This window comes from Crotalus tigris, unplaced genomic scaffold, assembly GCF_016545835.1.
Source record: "Crotalus tigris isolate CLP2741 ecotype Arizona unplaced genomic scaffold, ASM1654583v1 scf7180000020523.1239640, whole genome shotgun sequence".
Lineage (NCBI taxonomy): Eukaryota > Metazoa > Chordata > Lepidosauria > Squamata > Viperidae > Crotalus > Crotalus tigris.
Window position 1 is genome coordinate 1,002,887 of NW_024098059.1, and position 16,346 is coordinate 1,019,232.

The 16,346-nt window shown below is 37.6% G+C and overlaps 1 protein-coding gene across 1 annotated transcript in view; it reads right to left on the reverse strand.

The window, feature by feature from the left end:
* Positions 1–16,346, reverse strand: part of ERBB4 (erb-b2 receptor tyrosine kinase 4) — a gene marked incomplete at its 5' end in the record, with an annotated part of 501,305 nt that overhangs the window by 288,698 nt on the left and 196,261 nt on the right. The window contains one exon of the mRNA XM_039367010.1: positions 3,937–4,002. Within this exon, the coding sequence (XP_039222944.1) occupies positions 3,937–4,002 (66 nt within the window). The remainder of the gene's footprint in view (positions 1–3,936; positions 4,003–16,346) is intronic.

Consider the following 16,346-nt stretch of genomic DNA (forward strand, 5'->3'; position numbering starts at 1 on the left):
AAAACAATCACAGGTGCCCTGCTGATGCACATAATGGGTCAGATCATAACTACTAAAAGTAACTTACTTGGAATTTAAATCTGTCTGTTCTACAGTGCAATGGGAACAGCAGACAATGGAAACTGATACCTCTTGGCCTGCTTTCTCACTGGTTTCCAGGTACATTTATGAAAGTGGTATGAATAGTCGGATCACTTAGTTGGGTTACACAGTTGCATGCAATTAATCATTGTAAATGTTTTCTTTAATTCTCTATTATATAGAATTATAACTCTACCAAGTGGGAGAGAAATAGAAAATAGCTGAAATCAATAAGAACATGTTAAGTTATTAGTGCAACACAAGGATTTTAATTAAAGATGTCGATCTTTAGTTAAAATGCTAAGTTCACATAATTGATCTAGAGATGTTCAGTTTTTTCCTCACAAGCACTTGTCTTTATCTTATGGAAATATATGTAATTTTTTTTCTTTGGATAACCTTTTATTTTTTCATATTACATATTATTTACCCATCCATTCATCAACTTGATTAGGCATTTTCAACTACTTGGGGTCTTCAAAACCATACAATCCTTGTCTTTTAAGGAACTGATAGGATACTAAATAAATATTTTCACCACAAAAGCTTAAGGAAATTGCCAAGTTAGTTCCCAACTACAGGGATCTATAATACTCACCTCAAAGAAAAGGAGACACACATTATAAATTCTTTGAATTATTTTCTAATTTAAAATGCAAGCTGTAAAGTATTCCTAATTCATTACTGAATTCAAAAATGCTTCTACAATATCATCTAAAATGATTAGTAGTCCATTTTTCTCACCAAAAAGTATGACATATGAATACTTTGCTCTCTAGAAATAATATTCTGTCCTTTATTTCCTTCCAAATAGGAGTATCCATTGTCTACAAATGCCATGCATATCACATTTTAATGGCAGAATGTGATGGTGCTTATAGAAAATTCCTCAATCCATGGAGAAACATGGATTCCTTTCACTCAAATGAAGCTCTGTGAGATCTACTGCAGTTTCTTTTGGACTGAGACAACACAGTTACAGGAAGTTTGAATATTCAGATGATTGGATCAGGCAGTATTGAGTGATCAGTATGAAAGCTAAAAATTCCAATTGAATTTGGGAATGAAATTAAGACCAGAATGAGCCTTGTTCAAATTTACAATCTACCAATGATTATAAGAACAGAATATTTATAGTGGAAGTCACCTTGCATGAGAAAAATCACACTTAATTATTCTAGAGAGAAAAAAAATATGGCAAATTTAATTTATGCCATATAACCAATGAGTAGTCTTTAATGGTACTATATCTACATGGAGGGAAATTGTCAGGTCCCCTCAAACCTCATTCTCGGGGCTCTGCATTCTGTTGGGAGGGAAGAAAGTCTTGTGGGCTCTGGGATGTATTTCTTTTACTTTGTTCTCTTCACCTTTGATGTATCTCTCTGGGTGTGAAAGGGGGGGAGGAATGTGCCTGGTTCCATCTGCCTTATCTCTACTCCACTGAGAAGAGACCAGGAACCTTATTGCTCCAGTTCCCATAACAACTTCACAACTGTGGATTGGCTGAAGTCAAACTGGACAGTTGGGCATTGGGGAGGGGGTTTGGAAGGGGCGTTTTAATGTAATGTTTAATGCAGGAATTATTCAGCTCTTCCCTTGCCTTTCTGCTTTCACTACCTCTCAATAAAAGTTTTGAAACAATGCCAGTTTCAGGGATTCTGCTTTCTTGAGAATGCTAGCTGAGGCAGGACCTTACAGAAGTAAGCACTGGGGTACCACAAGGTTCTGTCTTAGGCCCAGTACTCTTCAATACCTTCATAAATGACTTAGATGAGGGAATAGAAGGAGAACTCATCAAATTTGCAGGTTACACTAAACTGGCAGGAATAGCCAACACCCCAAAAGATCCAAATAGATCTTGACAGACTTGAACAATGTGCCCTATCCAACAACATGAAATTTAATCTTTTTCAAGGTCTTGATAGAGAAAGGAAAGGAGAAAGAGAAAGATACACCCAATTGAATGCAGAATTCCAGAGAATAGCTAGAAGACATAAGAATGCCTTCTTAAATGAACAGTGCAAAGAAATAGAAGAAAATAACAGAATAGGGAGGACCAGAGATCTCTTCAAGAAAATTGGAGATATGAAGGGAATGTTTCATGCAAAGATGGGCATGATAAAGGACCAAAATGGCAGGGACCTAAGAGAGGCAGAAGAGATTAAGAAGAGATGACAAAACTACACAGAAGAACTATACAAGAATGAGCTTAACGTCCCAGATAACCACAATGAGATGGTCACTGACCTCAAACAGACATCCTAGAATGTGAAGTGAAATGGGCCTTAGAAAATCTGAGCAACAACAAAGCTAGTGGAGGTGACAGTATTCCAGCTGAGCTATTCAAAATCTTAAAAGATGATGCAGTAAAAGTGCTACACTCAATTTGCCAGCAAATTTGGAAAACTCAACAGTGGCCACAGGATTGGAAAAGGTCAGTTTACATTCCAATTCCAAAGAAAGACAATGCCAAAGAATGTTCAAACTATCGCACCATTGCACTCATTTCACATGCAAGTAAAGTTATGCTTAAAATCCTACAAGCTAGATCCAGCAGTATGTCAATCGAGAATACCAGAAGTACAGGCAGGATTTCGAAGAGGCAGAGGAACTAGAGATCAAATTGCCAACATACGCTGGATATGGAGAAAGCTAGGGAGTTCCAGAAAAACATCTACTTCTGCTTCATTGACTATGCTAAAGCCTTTGATTGTGTGGATCACAACAAATTGTGACAAGTTCTTAAAGAGATGGGAGTACCAGACCATCTTATTTGTCTCTTGAGAAAGCTATATGCAGGTCAAGAAGCAACAGTGAGAACTGGACATGGAACCACTGATTGGTTCAAAATTGGAAAAGGAGTCTGGCAAGGCTGTATACTGTCGCCCTGCCTATTTAACTTATATGCAGAGCACATCATGAGAAAGGCAGGGCTAGATGAAGCAAAAGTTGCAATTAAGATTGCCGGGAGAAATATCAACAACCTAAGATATGCAGATGATACCACTCTAATGGCAGAAAGTGAAGAGGAACTAAAGAGCCTCTTGATGCGGGTGAAGAAGGAGAGTGCAAAAGTTGGCTTGAAACTCAACATTAAGAAAACCAAAATCATGGCATCCGGCCCTCTCAATTCCTGGCAAATAGATGGGGAAGAAATGGAGGTAGTGACAGATTTTATTTTTCTGGGCTCCAAGATCACCTCAGATGGGGACTGCAGCCAAGAAATTAAAAGACGCTTGCTCCTGGGGAGGAAAGCTATGGCAAATCTAGACAGCATACTAAAAAGCAGAGACATCACCCTGCCAACAAAAGTGCGTATAGTCCAGGCCATGGTTTTCCCAGTTGCAATGTATGGCTGTGAAAGTTGGACCATAAGAAAGGCTGAGCGTCTAAGAATTGAGGCCTTTGAACTACGGTGCTGGAGAAAACTCCTGCGAGTCCCTTGGACTGCAAGGCATTCAAACCGGTCAGTCCTAGAAGAGATCAACCCCGACTGCTCTTTAGAAGGCCAGATCCTGAAGTTGAAACTCAAATACTTTGGCCACCTAATGAGAAGGAAGGACTCACTGGAGAAGGGCATAATGTTGGGAAAGATTGAGGGCAATAGAAGAAGGGGATGACAGAGAACGAGATGGCTGGATGGAGTCACTGAAGCAGTAGGTGTGAACTTAAATGGACTCCAGAAAATGGTAGAGGACAGGAAGACCTGGAGGAACGTTGTCCATGGGGTTGCGATGGGTCGGACACGACTTCGCAATTAACAACAACAACAATAAGTGAACAGCATGATTTCCGGTTTGTATTAAGGTTTTCTTCTCACTTTAAAAATATTTGTTACTCAAATATACTTACAACTTTGGCACTGATCTGCTGAAGGTCCCCAGCATTGATTTCCACAGGATTTGTGACACTGTCCACCTTTAGAAAGAGTAGAACAAAATTAAGAGATTATTGACAGCCTATTTTCTTCAATGCCCTTAAGGGTTCCTTGGAAAAATCTGCCATGTTTACTATATACATGAATTAAAGGTAAATTTATGATAGAACTATGGATTCTGTTTGCACCTTTTTGTCTTTGATGGCTACTGTAGAAATGTAAATGCTTAACTATTAAAATCTTTTTCCAAGTCTATATTTATATAAGATGTCCAAGCAATAAGAAAAAAGGTAAAGTAGAGAGAAGAAATTAACAGTCAAAAGAAAAGTAAAAGCCTAAAACCCTTAATCCAAATTTCACAGTGGAGCATCAGTATACCTACAGACATCTGCCTTGGCACCTTCCAGGGATGATGCTTCCGTGATTTTATTTTATTTAGTTTGTTTTTTTTAAAATTACAGCCATATTCATGGGAGACCAGATTGCTAGATAAAAGCACCAGTCCATAACAGCATCTTTATTTTCAATAATGCACCTAGAGACTTTGGCTCTAGAGTAATTTTTCAGAAATACAATTTGTGGAAAGTTACTTGGAATTGTAGAATCACAGTATTGGAAGATGCCATTCAGGCCATTGAATCCAACTACCTGCTCAGTACAGGAGCCCAAATTAATGCATCCTAGTTGGCCATCTAGCATTGCTTGGAGACACTCAGTAAAGAGGATCCTACCATATCTTTGGATAATTGGTCCCACTGTAAAACTGTTTTTCCTTAATGGATGCTTATTCTAATATGTAACCTGAATTTATCTTTGCCAGAAACCACTGGGTAGTGACAGCAAAGAGACCTCTCTGACAGAACTGATTAATGTTTGATAGCAAGACCAACCACAGCTTGATACACAAAGTAGATAATTACTTGTAAGGTCAGACTGGAACATATTGTCTGCAATGCCACTTTCTGGCAACTCCTGTTAAAGACCAAATTTATTTTCTTCATGCAATTAAATCAAATAACTGGTCCTCTCCCAGGCCAATATTTTGAGGAGAAAGTTATATTCCTATATTTCTATGCAAAATAATACAGACTTGTTTATCTCCTTAAAATTATGTTTACTGTATGTTTGTTCATTTTTTTGATGTTCCTCATTGTACTACCTTGCGTCTGCATGCCTGCAGAATTCTAGAAATGACAACATATAAACTTTTTTTCCTGTTCTCTTTTTGGTGCACTCCAAGTTCCATAAATGATGAGTAAAGTAATTTTTAAGAAGGAGAGCTAAGACATAAGTTTCCATAAACTTTTGGCCAGGAGTTCAAACAAGAATTCTGGGATAAAGTGAAAAATTGATCCAGATTTCCAAATATGAATCCTAAACTTTAGCTCTTTTCTTTTTCTTAACAGAAACAAGATGGTAATATTTAACATGTAAGATTAAATGTTTGAAACTGTTTTGGTATGAATTATCCTTCTTAATGCTACAACTAAATATAAATATTTCTGCTGTATAGAGAAGTACACTTGAAGAATATGGAGTTCATGGAGAATATATACTCATATATACTCATTTGCCTTCATTCATAATATAGACTCAACCAAATGTCATCACTTTATATTGTTAGAATATGCTAATTATGTTATACAACAGTTGCACATGTATGCTAACCACTTCATTAAAAACATCAGGCCCAAGGTTCATTTGAAACAATTATGAATTTTTTTTTTTATATCAGCATGTAGTTTTCTGCTATTGCTTGGCATCTGGTTATTGGGATCAAGACTTCCGTTATACTGTAGTTCTGACATGCAAGCCCATTCTGATCAAGATGAAAGGAATACCATCTGGCACAAAGAACAGAACATTAACCTGTAACAATTGTGAAAATTGTTATTAAACATCCCCTGAAGCACTCTATAGAAAACTAGCTACATCAAACTGCCTTAGAAAAAAAAATATTTAGGAATGAGGGAGAGTAAGTAAATAGTGAAAAATTATGACATTATATAAAAGAAATAGGGAATACATACATAAATGTAAGTAAAGATTTGCAAAGATTTGAAATTCTGCTCAGGTCTATTCTCTTATATGAGGAAAAATAGTTTTACCTGATCTAAATATTATATATTTAAGTTTAAAAAGAAAGAAACTGAACATCACTGGGAATGCTACCCATTGAAGTATAGTCTTATGCATCTGGCAAACTTAAATCCTATTGATTTTTGGATAAGGCTATGTGTTAAATAATATTTTCAGTTTATTATGACATAATCCAAAAGACAGGCTCAAATCTCAGTCTGGTGAATAAGACTGCACTTCCTGCTTAAACTGATTCAGGAGGCCAATTTGACTTGGGGCTCAAATCCAATTCTGTATGGACAACTCTTATTTCCTCTTTTTTCTGAATTTCTTTTATATTAAACAGAACTGTAATTTTTAAGAATATTTTATTTAAACCAGAATTATATATGTGCCACATATATATTCATGCCCATGGACAGCCCAAATTATATCTGCACCAAGTGCAAACTGATTGGATTGCAGGAAGAGAAAATGTCCTCTTTTTCTCTTGCTGGGGTGAACAACACAACCAAGAGTCTGGAAACAGTATCTATGGATTACAAGCAGCTAGACAGGAAAGCAAAACAATATGAGGCACAGGTAGTCTTCTCTTTCATACTGCCAACCATAGATCAACATCCAACAAGGCAATGGGGAATTTTAGAAGTAAACCGCTGGCTCAAGAGATAGTATTGTCAAGAGAACTTTGGATTTCTAATATATGGTTTATATTACCACAGAAAGGGTTTTTGGTAAGAGATGGGCTGCATCTCATAAAAACTTGGAACAATGTATTTGGAAACAACTGGCTTGGCTCATCTGAAAGACTTTAGATAAAACTAGAGGGGGAAGGAGAACAATGTTTAGGACCAAGGCCAAAGCATAAATCCCAAGAAAACAAATCAGGCAATGAGGAAGAGCATGATGAGAAAAAAAGGGACACTCAGGAATGCAACAGGAGATGGAGAAAGGAAACACAGGGTCAGCCATACAGGGCTCAAAGTATGGGGAACAAACAGGGAGAACTTGAAGTCCTAGTTCATGAGGACAAGTATAATATTGTTGCTTTACTGAAACTTGGAACCCATGATTAGAACATACTGCTAGAATGCTATAAATTGTTCAAAAGAAGCAGACATAACAAAAGAGGAGGAGTTCTATTGTATATAAAGAATTACTGCAGAAATATACAATACTAAGGATGAAAGTCTTCTTGAAAGTATTTTTATGAGCTTCAGAGGAAAAATAAATGACATTGTCATAGATATGTACTACTAATCACCCAACCAAGTGGAGGAAATAGATGAACTTTTTGGTAATCAGTTAGCTGATGCTGTGGTAATGGGGGATTTCAACTGTGATAATGGGGGATTTCAACTACCCCGACATCAACTTGAAAATAAACTCTACAGTGAATGGAAACTCAAATAGGTTCCTAAAGTGTCCTCTGACAACTTTGTCATGCAAAAGGTGGAGGAGTGAACTAGAGCACAGCTACAGAGCACTTAATTCTTACTAAGAGGGATGAAAGGGTTAAGGGAGTGGAGGTTCTAAGAACTGGGGGAGAGTGATCATGTCATACTAGAAATATAACTGAACATAGTTAGACTAGTGGTTTATACTTCAAGAGAGCTGACTTCAACAAACTAAGAGAGAGAGATTAGGAAGGATTCCATGGATGGAACCCCTAGAGGGAAAAACAACTCAAGACAAAAACTCTGGAAAACGAGATAATAAAGACCTAAATAAAAACAATACAGGTAGTTCTCGAGTTACAACCTTGAGCCAGTCAGAACTGAACTCCTGGCAGTGGGCAGAATTAGCCAGAATACTGTATTCTAACACTTGCTCCACCACAGCTCCTATGCTGCAATAGTTGTAAGGGTGAAAAATGGTCCTAAATCGCTTTTTTAGGGTCATTGTAACTCTGAATGGTCATTAAATGAATAATTGTAAGTGGAGGACTACCTGTAACACAGAGAAGGAAAAACAAGAGACACCACTTGAAACCGGCATGATTGCACAAAGAGGTCTCTGACAAATTGAGCAACCAAAAAAAAAAAAAAAGTATAAAAATTGGAAAAAAGGGCACATAACCAAAAAAAGGATTACCAGCAAAATAGCCTAAATCTGCAAGGATGGTATCAAGAATGCTAAGGCTCAGAATTAAGTAAGACATTTGCAACAAATGTCAAAAATAACAAAGAATGTTTCTTTTCAATATGTAAAAAAGAGTGCAGAGAAGAGCAACTAAAATGATAAGGAGTCTAGAAGCTAAACCATATGATGAATGGCTAAGAAAACTAGGTATGTTTAGCTTAATGAAGAGAAAGCTTGGGGGAGTCATGATAGCAGTCTTTCAATAGTGAAAGTGCTGGGTTTTTAATAAAAGATTGGACAACCAAATCAGACAGGTGTGTGTGTGTGTGTGTGTGTGTGTGTGTGTGTGTGTGTGTGAGAGAGAGAGAGAGAGAGAGAGAGAGAGAGAGAGAGAGAGAGAGAGATGATTGATGGATAAACAAACAGCTATCCTTCCTAGAATGTAATTGCAGTTATGTTGTATGTTCTGGACAGGGAGAATGAATTTTATTTGGGGGTTTTGAGAGAATTTGTGACTGTGTGTTGTAGCGTTGATTAGTTTGTTGTGAAGAGTTCTGCATTTATATGTGGTCCATATATAAGTGCAAACAGATAATTTACTATTTGGAGCACAAATGTCCCAAACCTAGGTTCATACATTTATTTTATCAGTTTAACTCTTCATGCTGAGCATTTTCCTCCACTACACTTGCCCATTTCCCTCCATTCATACTAACCATTTAATTAATTGTTAATCTTCTCTATAGTATTACATTTTTCTGTTTTCAATCATTCAGTGTAAGTGCAAATAGCCAGGTTTTCAAATTTTACACAACCCTCACCATCTGTTAAGGAGATCTGGTGATACAATAACTGTCAAAAAACTATACATACAAATTATTCTAAAGAATGCTTTATTTTCTGAAATAGAGATCTATAGATGTTCAACTCTGCCCTCAAATTTCAGGATGCTCCAGACAGTAAAGCCAGTGCTGAGAATTCAGGAAAATTAAGTCCACATATCTGGAGAACAGATGGGAAAACCAACCTAAGCTGTCGCTCTGTTCCCAAGTGACAGAGATGGGCAGTATTTCAAGAAAGCTCCATAAATGATACACTAATCAACATATCATGGAGCTGCCATATCCAAATAAAAGCTTGATGCTGATATTATTCTTAATAAAAATTCCACCACATTGATCCTCTTCTTCTAAAAATAAACATAAGTTATTTTTAACAGATTTTGACATGTCTACCTGTTTCCTGTTATATTATTTTTGTAGTGTCAGATGATAATTTGCATTTAAATAGAGATATTTAACTGTAGAGCAAGAAGAAGCCTGCCAACTGTCTTTTCTTCTTATTGGGAACTTGAAAGTGTCGGCTTTATTGTTTTCTCCTCTCACTGTTATACAGGCAAAATGAGGTGTTGAAAGTGTAGATAGCACAACTTTAAAATAAATTATCACAAGTCTTTTTGAAGGTCATATATCAAGTAAATTGGAAGAAAACATGCTTTGCTTTATTTGCTAATAGTAAGGTGTTCAGCAGATATTGGACCAAATTCCAATCCTGTGATTTGTTTTACTAATACACTTCCCTGCATGTAAAGAAATAAACTAATTGAGTATATTTGAATCATCTTCTGTCATAAGGTTTATACTATAGAATTTCTTCTTACAGATGGGTAGGTAAGAAAGACTTTGTTAAGATTATCAGTTCATAACAAGTAGAAAAGTCAGCAATCCAGATCATTGGGTGAAAACTGATTTATTTTTAATGGACCAATCCAGTACAAGGCATTAGGTTTTATTCAGTTCACTGCTTTCATAACAATATGGAAGAAAGACAATGCTACAGGTAGTCCTCAACTTACAACCTTATGACCGTTGCAGCATCCCATTGCCTTATGATCAAAATCCAGATGCTTGGCAACTGACTCATATTTATGATGTTGCCGTGTTCCAGGATCATGTGATCACCTTTTTTGATCTTCTGACAAGCAAAGTCAATGGGGAAGCCAGATTCACTTTACAACTGTGCTACTAATTTAACAACTACAATGATTCACTTAACAACTATGGCAAGAAAGATCATAAAATTGGGCAAAACAACTGTCTCGCTTAGCCACAGAAATTTGGGGGTCAACATCTTTCTTCAGGAGGGCTGATGCTTCAGTCTTCTGAAAAGGCCCTCCTTGAATCCATCCATCCAAATGGAACAACTTATCAACCTGCCTCTAATCTCTCCTCTAGCACTTGTAATTAGAGTAAAGTTACTAGAGGAAGCAGACTTTTCAGCTGCATAGGAAATGCTGTCAATGCCTTAAACAAGAGCCTGGAGGTGGAGAGATTCTGGAGGGGATGAAATTGAATTTGCTGTTTTTTTCATCAGATTTACTTTTTGTTCATCAAGATGTAGTCTCTTGATGTGATAGCATTACCACTGACCTTCTGAACTGATGGCTACTACTTGATAGACAGAGGGAAACCACTAATAGGGGGAGGGGATCTGGCAGCTTTGCTCAGCTTCACTTGGTATGCCAGCTGTGGTTTTGTTTGAAGTACAAAGTTCTCACTACTTGCACTCTTATCACCACTCATCCAGGGCTTCCCTGAAACTTTAATTGATCTAGAATGCAGAATATCCTGACTCATGTCCCGAGAGAAAAATCTACTGGTTCCCCATGGGTGTTGCTTTTCTGTCATAATGATTATGCTCTGCTATGGCCTTCTGAAAGAACTCAGTCAAGTTTCATATCGTTGGTTTTCTGAAAGTTATTAAAAACATAATCTGGAAAGCATTTGAGATATAAAAGCTAACCATCAATTTTATTGATTTTAAAATTATGTATATGTTAAGTGCTGACTACTGACAGTATCTTCATTTTTCATTATTGAAGTTTTATTTTTTTACTTGTATTGTCATTTTTATTTCTATGTATTATATCATGGATATTTTACAGCTTTGTTTATGAATATATTATAAATTGACAAGAGTATCCTTGATTGTGGCATACATACATAAATAAAATGAATGAATAAATAAATATTTTACTCATTGCCATAGGAATAGTGATATCTCTCTCTCCTAGATGATTGGGAGGGAAATATTCCCATGGCTAAAATGGTATTTATTTTTCATAGAGGCTGCACTGAAACACCAAGTTATCCAAGGCTTTACCACTCCTTCCATGTAGAGCTTTCTGTCTCAATAGCCACTGGCTGGCTAGTCCTGGCTTCCCTTCCATTATTGCCATCACTCATACTAAAATCCCCCAATTCCTTCATCACTGATAGCTTTCAAATGGATTCTCACCTATGAGCTGATACTACTCCATCTGGCCTGGTAACACTATTTGGCTGTTGTCTCTTATGGAACTGGAAGGGCCCAACTCTGCCCCCACATGTTTGCTGTAGCTAGCCTCAATATTTTGATGAAATCTCCACAGACAGCCTGTCTCTCTGGCAGATCTTTGCAGGGTGTCTGCACACAGCACTAGCCATCAATATACCAAGGTGCAGCCTTTCAAATTAAGTTGTGAACTGGAAATCATCCAGGGATCTATGGATAGAACATTTTTTTAAACAAAAAAGAGTAAAATAATTTGTCCAGTCTCTTTGAAAGCCACAGTAAAAATGGCCATGTAGGGGCAGAGTGTAGGTTTTGGACAGGAGAATTGCAGCAGATCAATTAAAGCAGATCACCAATATTTTCTTTTATTCATCCTAGAATTTTATAATAAGATGTCTTCTGCTGACATATGATGTGAAACACTATGTTTCTGCCCAAACATCTTACTGTTCATAATGCTCATTAACATAATTAGGATATTGCCAAGTTTGGATACCGTAGATTTATGTAGTGGGAAGTATAGATCTTCTTAATTAATACCCATAAGTTTTGGAATAGATTCTCTGTAGACATCAAGGGGATCTAATTTCTTTTAAAGGTTTTTAGAGAGCGAAGGAGACATATTTTTCCTGGTTTTTATAATTTTGTTTATCTTGTTTAGCTTACATGTTATTCCATTGATAAAGCTTCTCTAACCTTTACAAGCAACAATCAATCAATCAGAATAGAGCTTAATAATAATAATAATAATACCCCCAGTGAGGCACTACTTTGACGTGGTTGTGGGGCTTGTGTACTCTGAGGAAGATGAGAGCTATGCCAGAGGTTCAACCATACTGGACAGGTCTCATCAGAGGAGTCAGACAAAGAGTGTCTCTCCCATAAAAAATATGGTGAGACGTAAATTGCAGAATGCCATACTGGCTCAGATGTCACCCAGGTTAACAAGGTCCGTGCTAGATATTGGAGTTCTTGGATATCTGGTGAAAAATGAGTTACAGGACTCAGGACTGTTGGCTGAGCAACCAGGGCCAGCAGCTGCAGAACTACTGGAAGAAAAGGTGTTTACCCGTCGCAGATACACAGTGATTGAAAACAAAGAAATAATGATCTGTTACTACAGATCAAGTCCAACAAGAAGAGGATATCTAAAACGAATGCACCAGTTCTGGAAAGAACAACATCCAGAATCAAAAATAACAGAACAGAGACTAGCAGATCAACGCCGATTTATAATACGAAATAGTATTCACAGAAACAGAACTGGACAAACTGCAAAGGTTTACCCAGGGCAAAGAAATCAAAGCCTTACCAGAAGTAATTCAGAATGTAGAGGCAAATCAGGGGGAGTTGGCAGTGAAGGAATCCAGCAGAGATATACAACTGTTCTCATTTGGAAACCAGGCACCTCTTCCTCAGGAAGAACAAAGCCCTCTAACTAAAGAAATAAAAGAATTGAAACAAAGAATAACTGAGCAACTAAAACAGCACAAAAACAACAGAATAAGGCTGCCTGCATTGAAGCTTGTTCCAAAGAAACAGCTAGCACAAGCATTAAAAGATGCAAATACTGCAATATCAAGTATAAGCACCAATTTACTGCAAGAAACAAACCAACTAATGTACAGCACAGCTGCAGTTTATAACAGAATACCTGGGATACAAAATCAACAAAAAAGAAAAACAAACAAACAGTGCACCAGAAAAATGGAAGGTTAGACTAGAAAATAAGATCAGCAAGTTAAGATCACATGCAAGCAAGCTAGAACAGATGAAAGAAAAGAAGCTGAAGAACAAGAAGACCAAAGAATACCTAATCAAGAAATACCACTTAGAAACAAGGAAGATCAAGGAAGCACTGGATATAATAAAGCAACAAATAACAGCTATAGCCAGGAAAATCAGTAGATATGAAGCTCGAATTGCAAACTATAGGCAGAACCTCCAATTTCAATCCAATCAGAAACGTTTCTACCAACCCATCAATGGAGAAACTGCAAGGAATCAGTCAGTACCTGACAAGGAAGAAACAGTGCAGTTCTGGAAGCAGATATGGGATAACCCAAAGAAATACAACAAGGATGCAGCTTGGTTAAAAGAGGTGGATGCAAATAAAACAGAAGTTGAAATGAAAGAACTAGTAATAACAACAAAAATGGTAGAAAAAAGAGCAAGGAAAATCAAAAATTGGTCAGCACCAGGTGAAGATGAACTGCATGGGCTTTGGTTGAAACATCTAACTGTTATACACCCACTCATTGCCAAGCAGTTCAACAATATACTACAAGAAGGAGAAATTGAAAAGTGGCTAACAACTGGGAAAACCTACCTAATAATGAAAAACCCAGCAAAAGTGGCAACACCACAGGCAACCACAGGCCAATTACCTGCTTACCAACAACTTTCAAATTACTAACTGGTGTGGTAGCTGATGCAGTACAACAGCATCTAATTGAAAACAATCTCTTTCCACCTGAGCAAAAAGGAAACCGCTCCAATAGCAGAGGAACAAAAGATCAACTCCTAATAGAAAAGTGATTTTGGAAAACTGCAAGAAAAGGAAAACCAACCTGAATATGGCATGGATTGACTACAAAAAGGCATTTGACTCTCTGCCACATGACTGGATAATCAAGTGCCTAGAAATAACAGGAGTCAGTAGAAACATCAGAAAATTTGTGCAAAGATCGATGGCACAAAGAAGACACAGTTGCAGATCAATGGTGAGAGATTGGGAGAGGTTAATATCAAGAGAGGAATATTTCAAGGAGATTCATTGTCACCATTACTATTTGTTATTGCACTGTTTCCTCTGTCAACAATACTGAATAACTCACGACATGGCTATCAAACATCAAAAACATCTACCAGACTATCCCATCTCCTTTACATGGATGATCTGAAGCTGTATGGAAAAACATCATCTGAAATAGAATCGCTGCTCAACACTGTCCTTATATATAGCCAAGATATTGTAATGGAGTTTGGCTTGGACAAATGTGCCACACTTACTATCAAACAAGGAAAAGTAGTGAAAACTGAAGGAATCAAGATGCCCCACGAAAATAACATTAAGAGTCTGGATGAGGAAGAGTACTACAAATACTTGGGTATCCTTCAAGCTGACAACATCAAGCACACTGAAGTCAAGAAAAAGATTAGAGGTGAATACATCAAGAGAGTGAAGAAGATCTTAAAATCCAAACTCAATGGAGGAAATACCATAAAGGCAATCAACACCTGGGCAATTCCAGTCATTAGGTACACAGCTGGAATAGTGGACTGGACTCAGGCAGAACTAAAAACAATGGATAGGCAGACCAGGAAAATAATGACAATGAATCATGCTCTTCATCCACGCAGTGACATTGATAGACTTTATCTACCAAGGCAAATAGGTGGGCGTGGAATGCTACAAGTACATCAGATGGTTGAAGAAGAAAAAATGGCTTTGGAAGAATATCTGAAGAACAATGATGAAGATGCACTGAAATTAGTATATCAGGAAGGCTTACTGACTACTGGAGAGACCAAACTGGCCTACAAGAAAGACCAAATGAAGAACAGAATAGAGGCATGGGAAGACAAAGCACTACATGGCCAATACATTAAAAAAATAGCTGGGAAAGCAGATAATAATAAAACCTGGCAATGGCTAAGAGCAGGAAAATTGAAGAAAGAGACCGAGGGACTAATTCTGGCTGCACAAGACCAAGCCTTAAGGACAAATGTGTATAAAGTCAAAATTGAGAAGACAGCAACAGACAGTAAGTGCTGCCTATGCAAAGAAGCTGAAGAAACAGTGGACCACTTGGTAAGCTGTTGCAAGTAGATTGCACAGACTGACTACAAGCAGCAGCATGACAAAGTAGCAACAATGGTGCATTGGAAGATCTGCAAAAAAATATCATTTGCCTGTAGGCAAAAACTGGTGGGATCATAAAATAGAGAAAGTCATAGCAAATGATAAAATTAAACTGCTCTGGGACTTCAGAATTCAAACAGACAAGCACCTGCAACATAACACCCCAGACTTAACAATTGTCGATAAGAAAGACAAAAAAGTCTGGATAATGGACATGGCAGTGCCTGGAGACAGAATAGATGAGAAAGAACTGAAGAAGATAACAAAATACAAAGACCTACAAATAGAAATAGAAAGACTGTGGTAAAAGCAAGCAAGGGTAGTACCAATAGTCATAGGTGCCTTGGGTGCAATCCCAAAACTGGAGCACCACTTGAACACCATTGGCATTGACAAATTCGCCATTAGTCAATTGCAAAAGGCGGCCTTACTAGGAACTGCTTCCATCCTGCGATGATACCTGTAATACCATCAAACATCCACATCTGCCTATCCCAGGTTCTGGGTAAGGACTCGATAGGTAGACAAAATGCCAAATCCAGTCTGAACATCTGGCTGACTGTGCGATGATCCATAATAATAAAGTTGGAAGGGACCTTGGAAGTCATCTAGTCCAACCCCCTGCTCAGGCAGGAAACCCTATACCATTTCAGACAAATGGCTGTCCAGTCTCTTCTTAAAAACATCCAGTGTTGGACCATTCACAGCTTCTGGGGGGCAGGTTGTTCCACTGATTAATTGTTCTAACTATCAGGAAGTTTCTCCTTAGTTCTAAGTTGCTTCTCTCTTTGGTTAGTTTCCATCCGTTGCTTCTTGTCCTACCTTCAGGTGCTTTAGAGAACAGCTTGACTCCCTCTTCTTTGTTGCCACCCGAGATATTGGAACAAATCATGTCTCCCCTCGTCCTTCTCTTCATTAAACTAGACATACCGAATTTCAGCAGCCTTTCCTTATATGCTTTAGCCTCCAGACTTCTGATCACCTTTGTTGCTCTTCTCTGTACTCTCTAGAGTCTCAACATCTTTT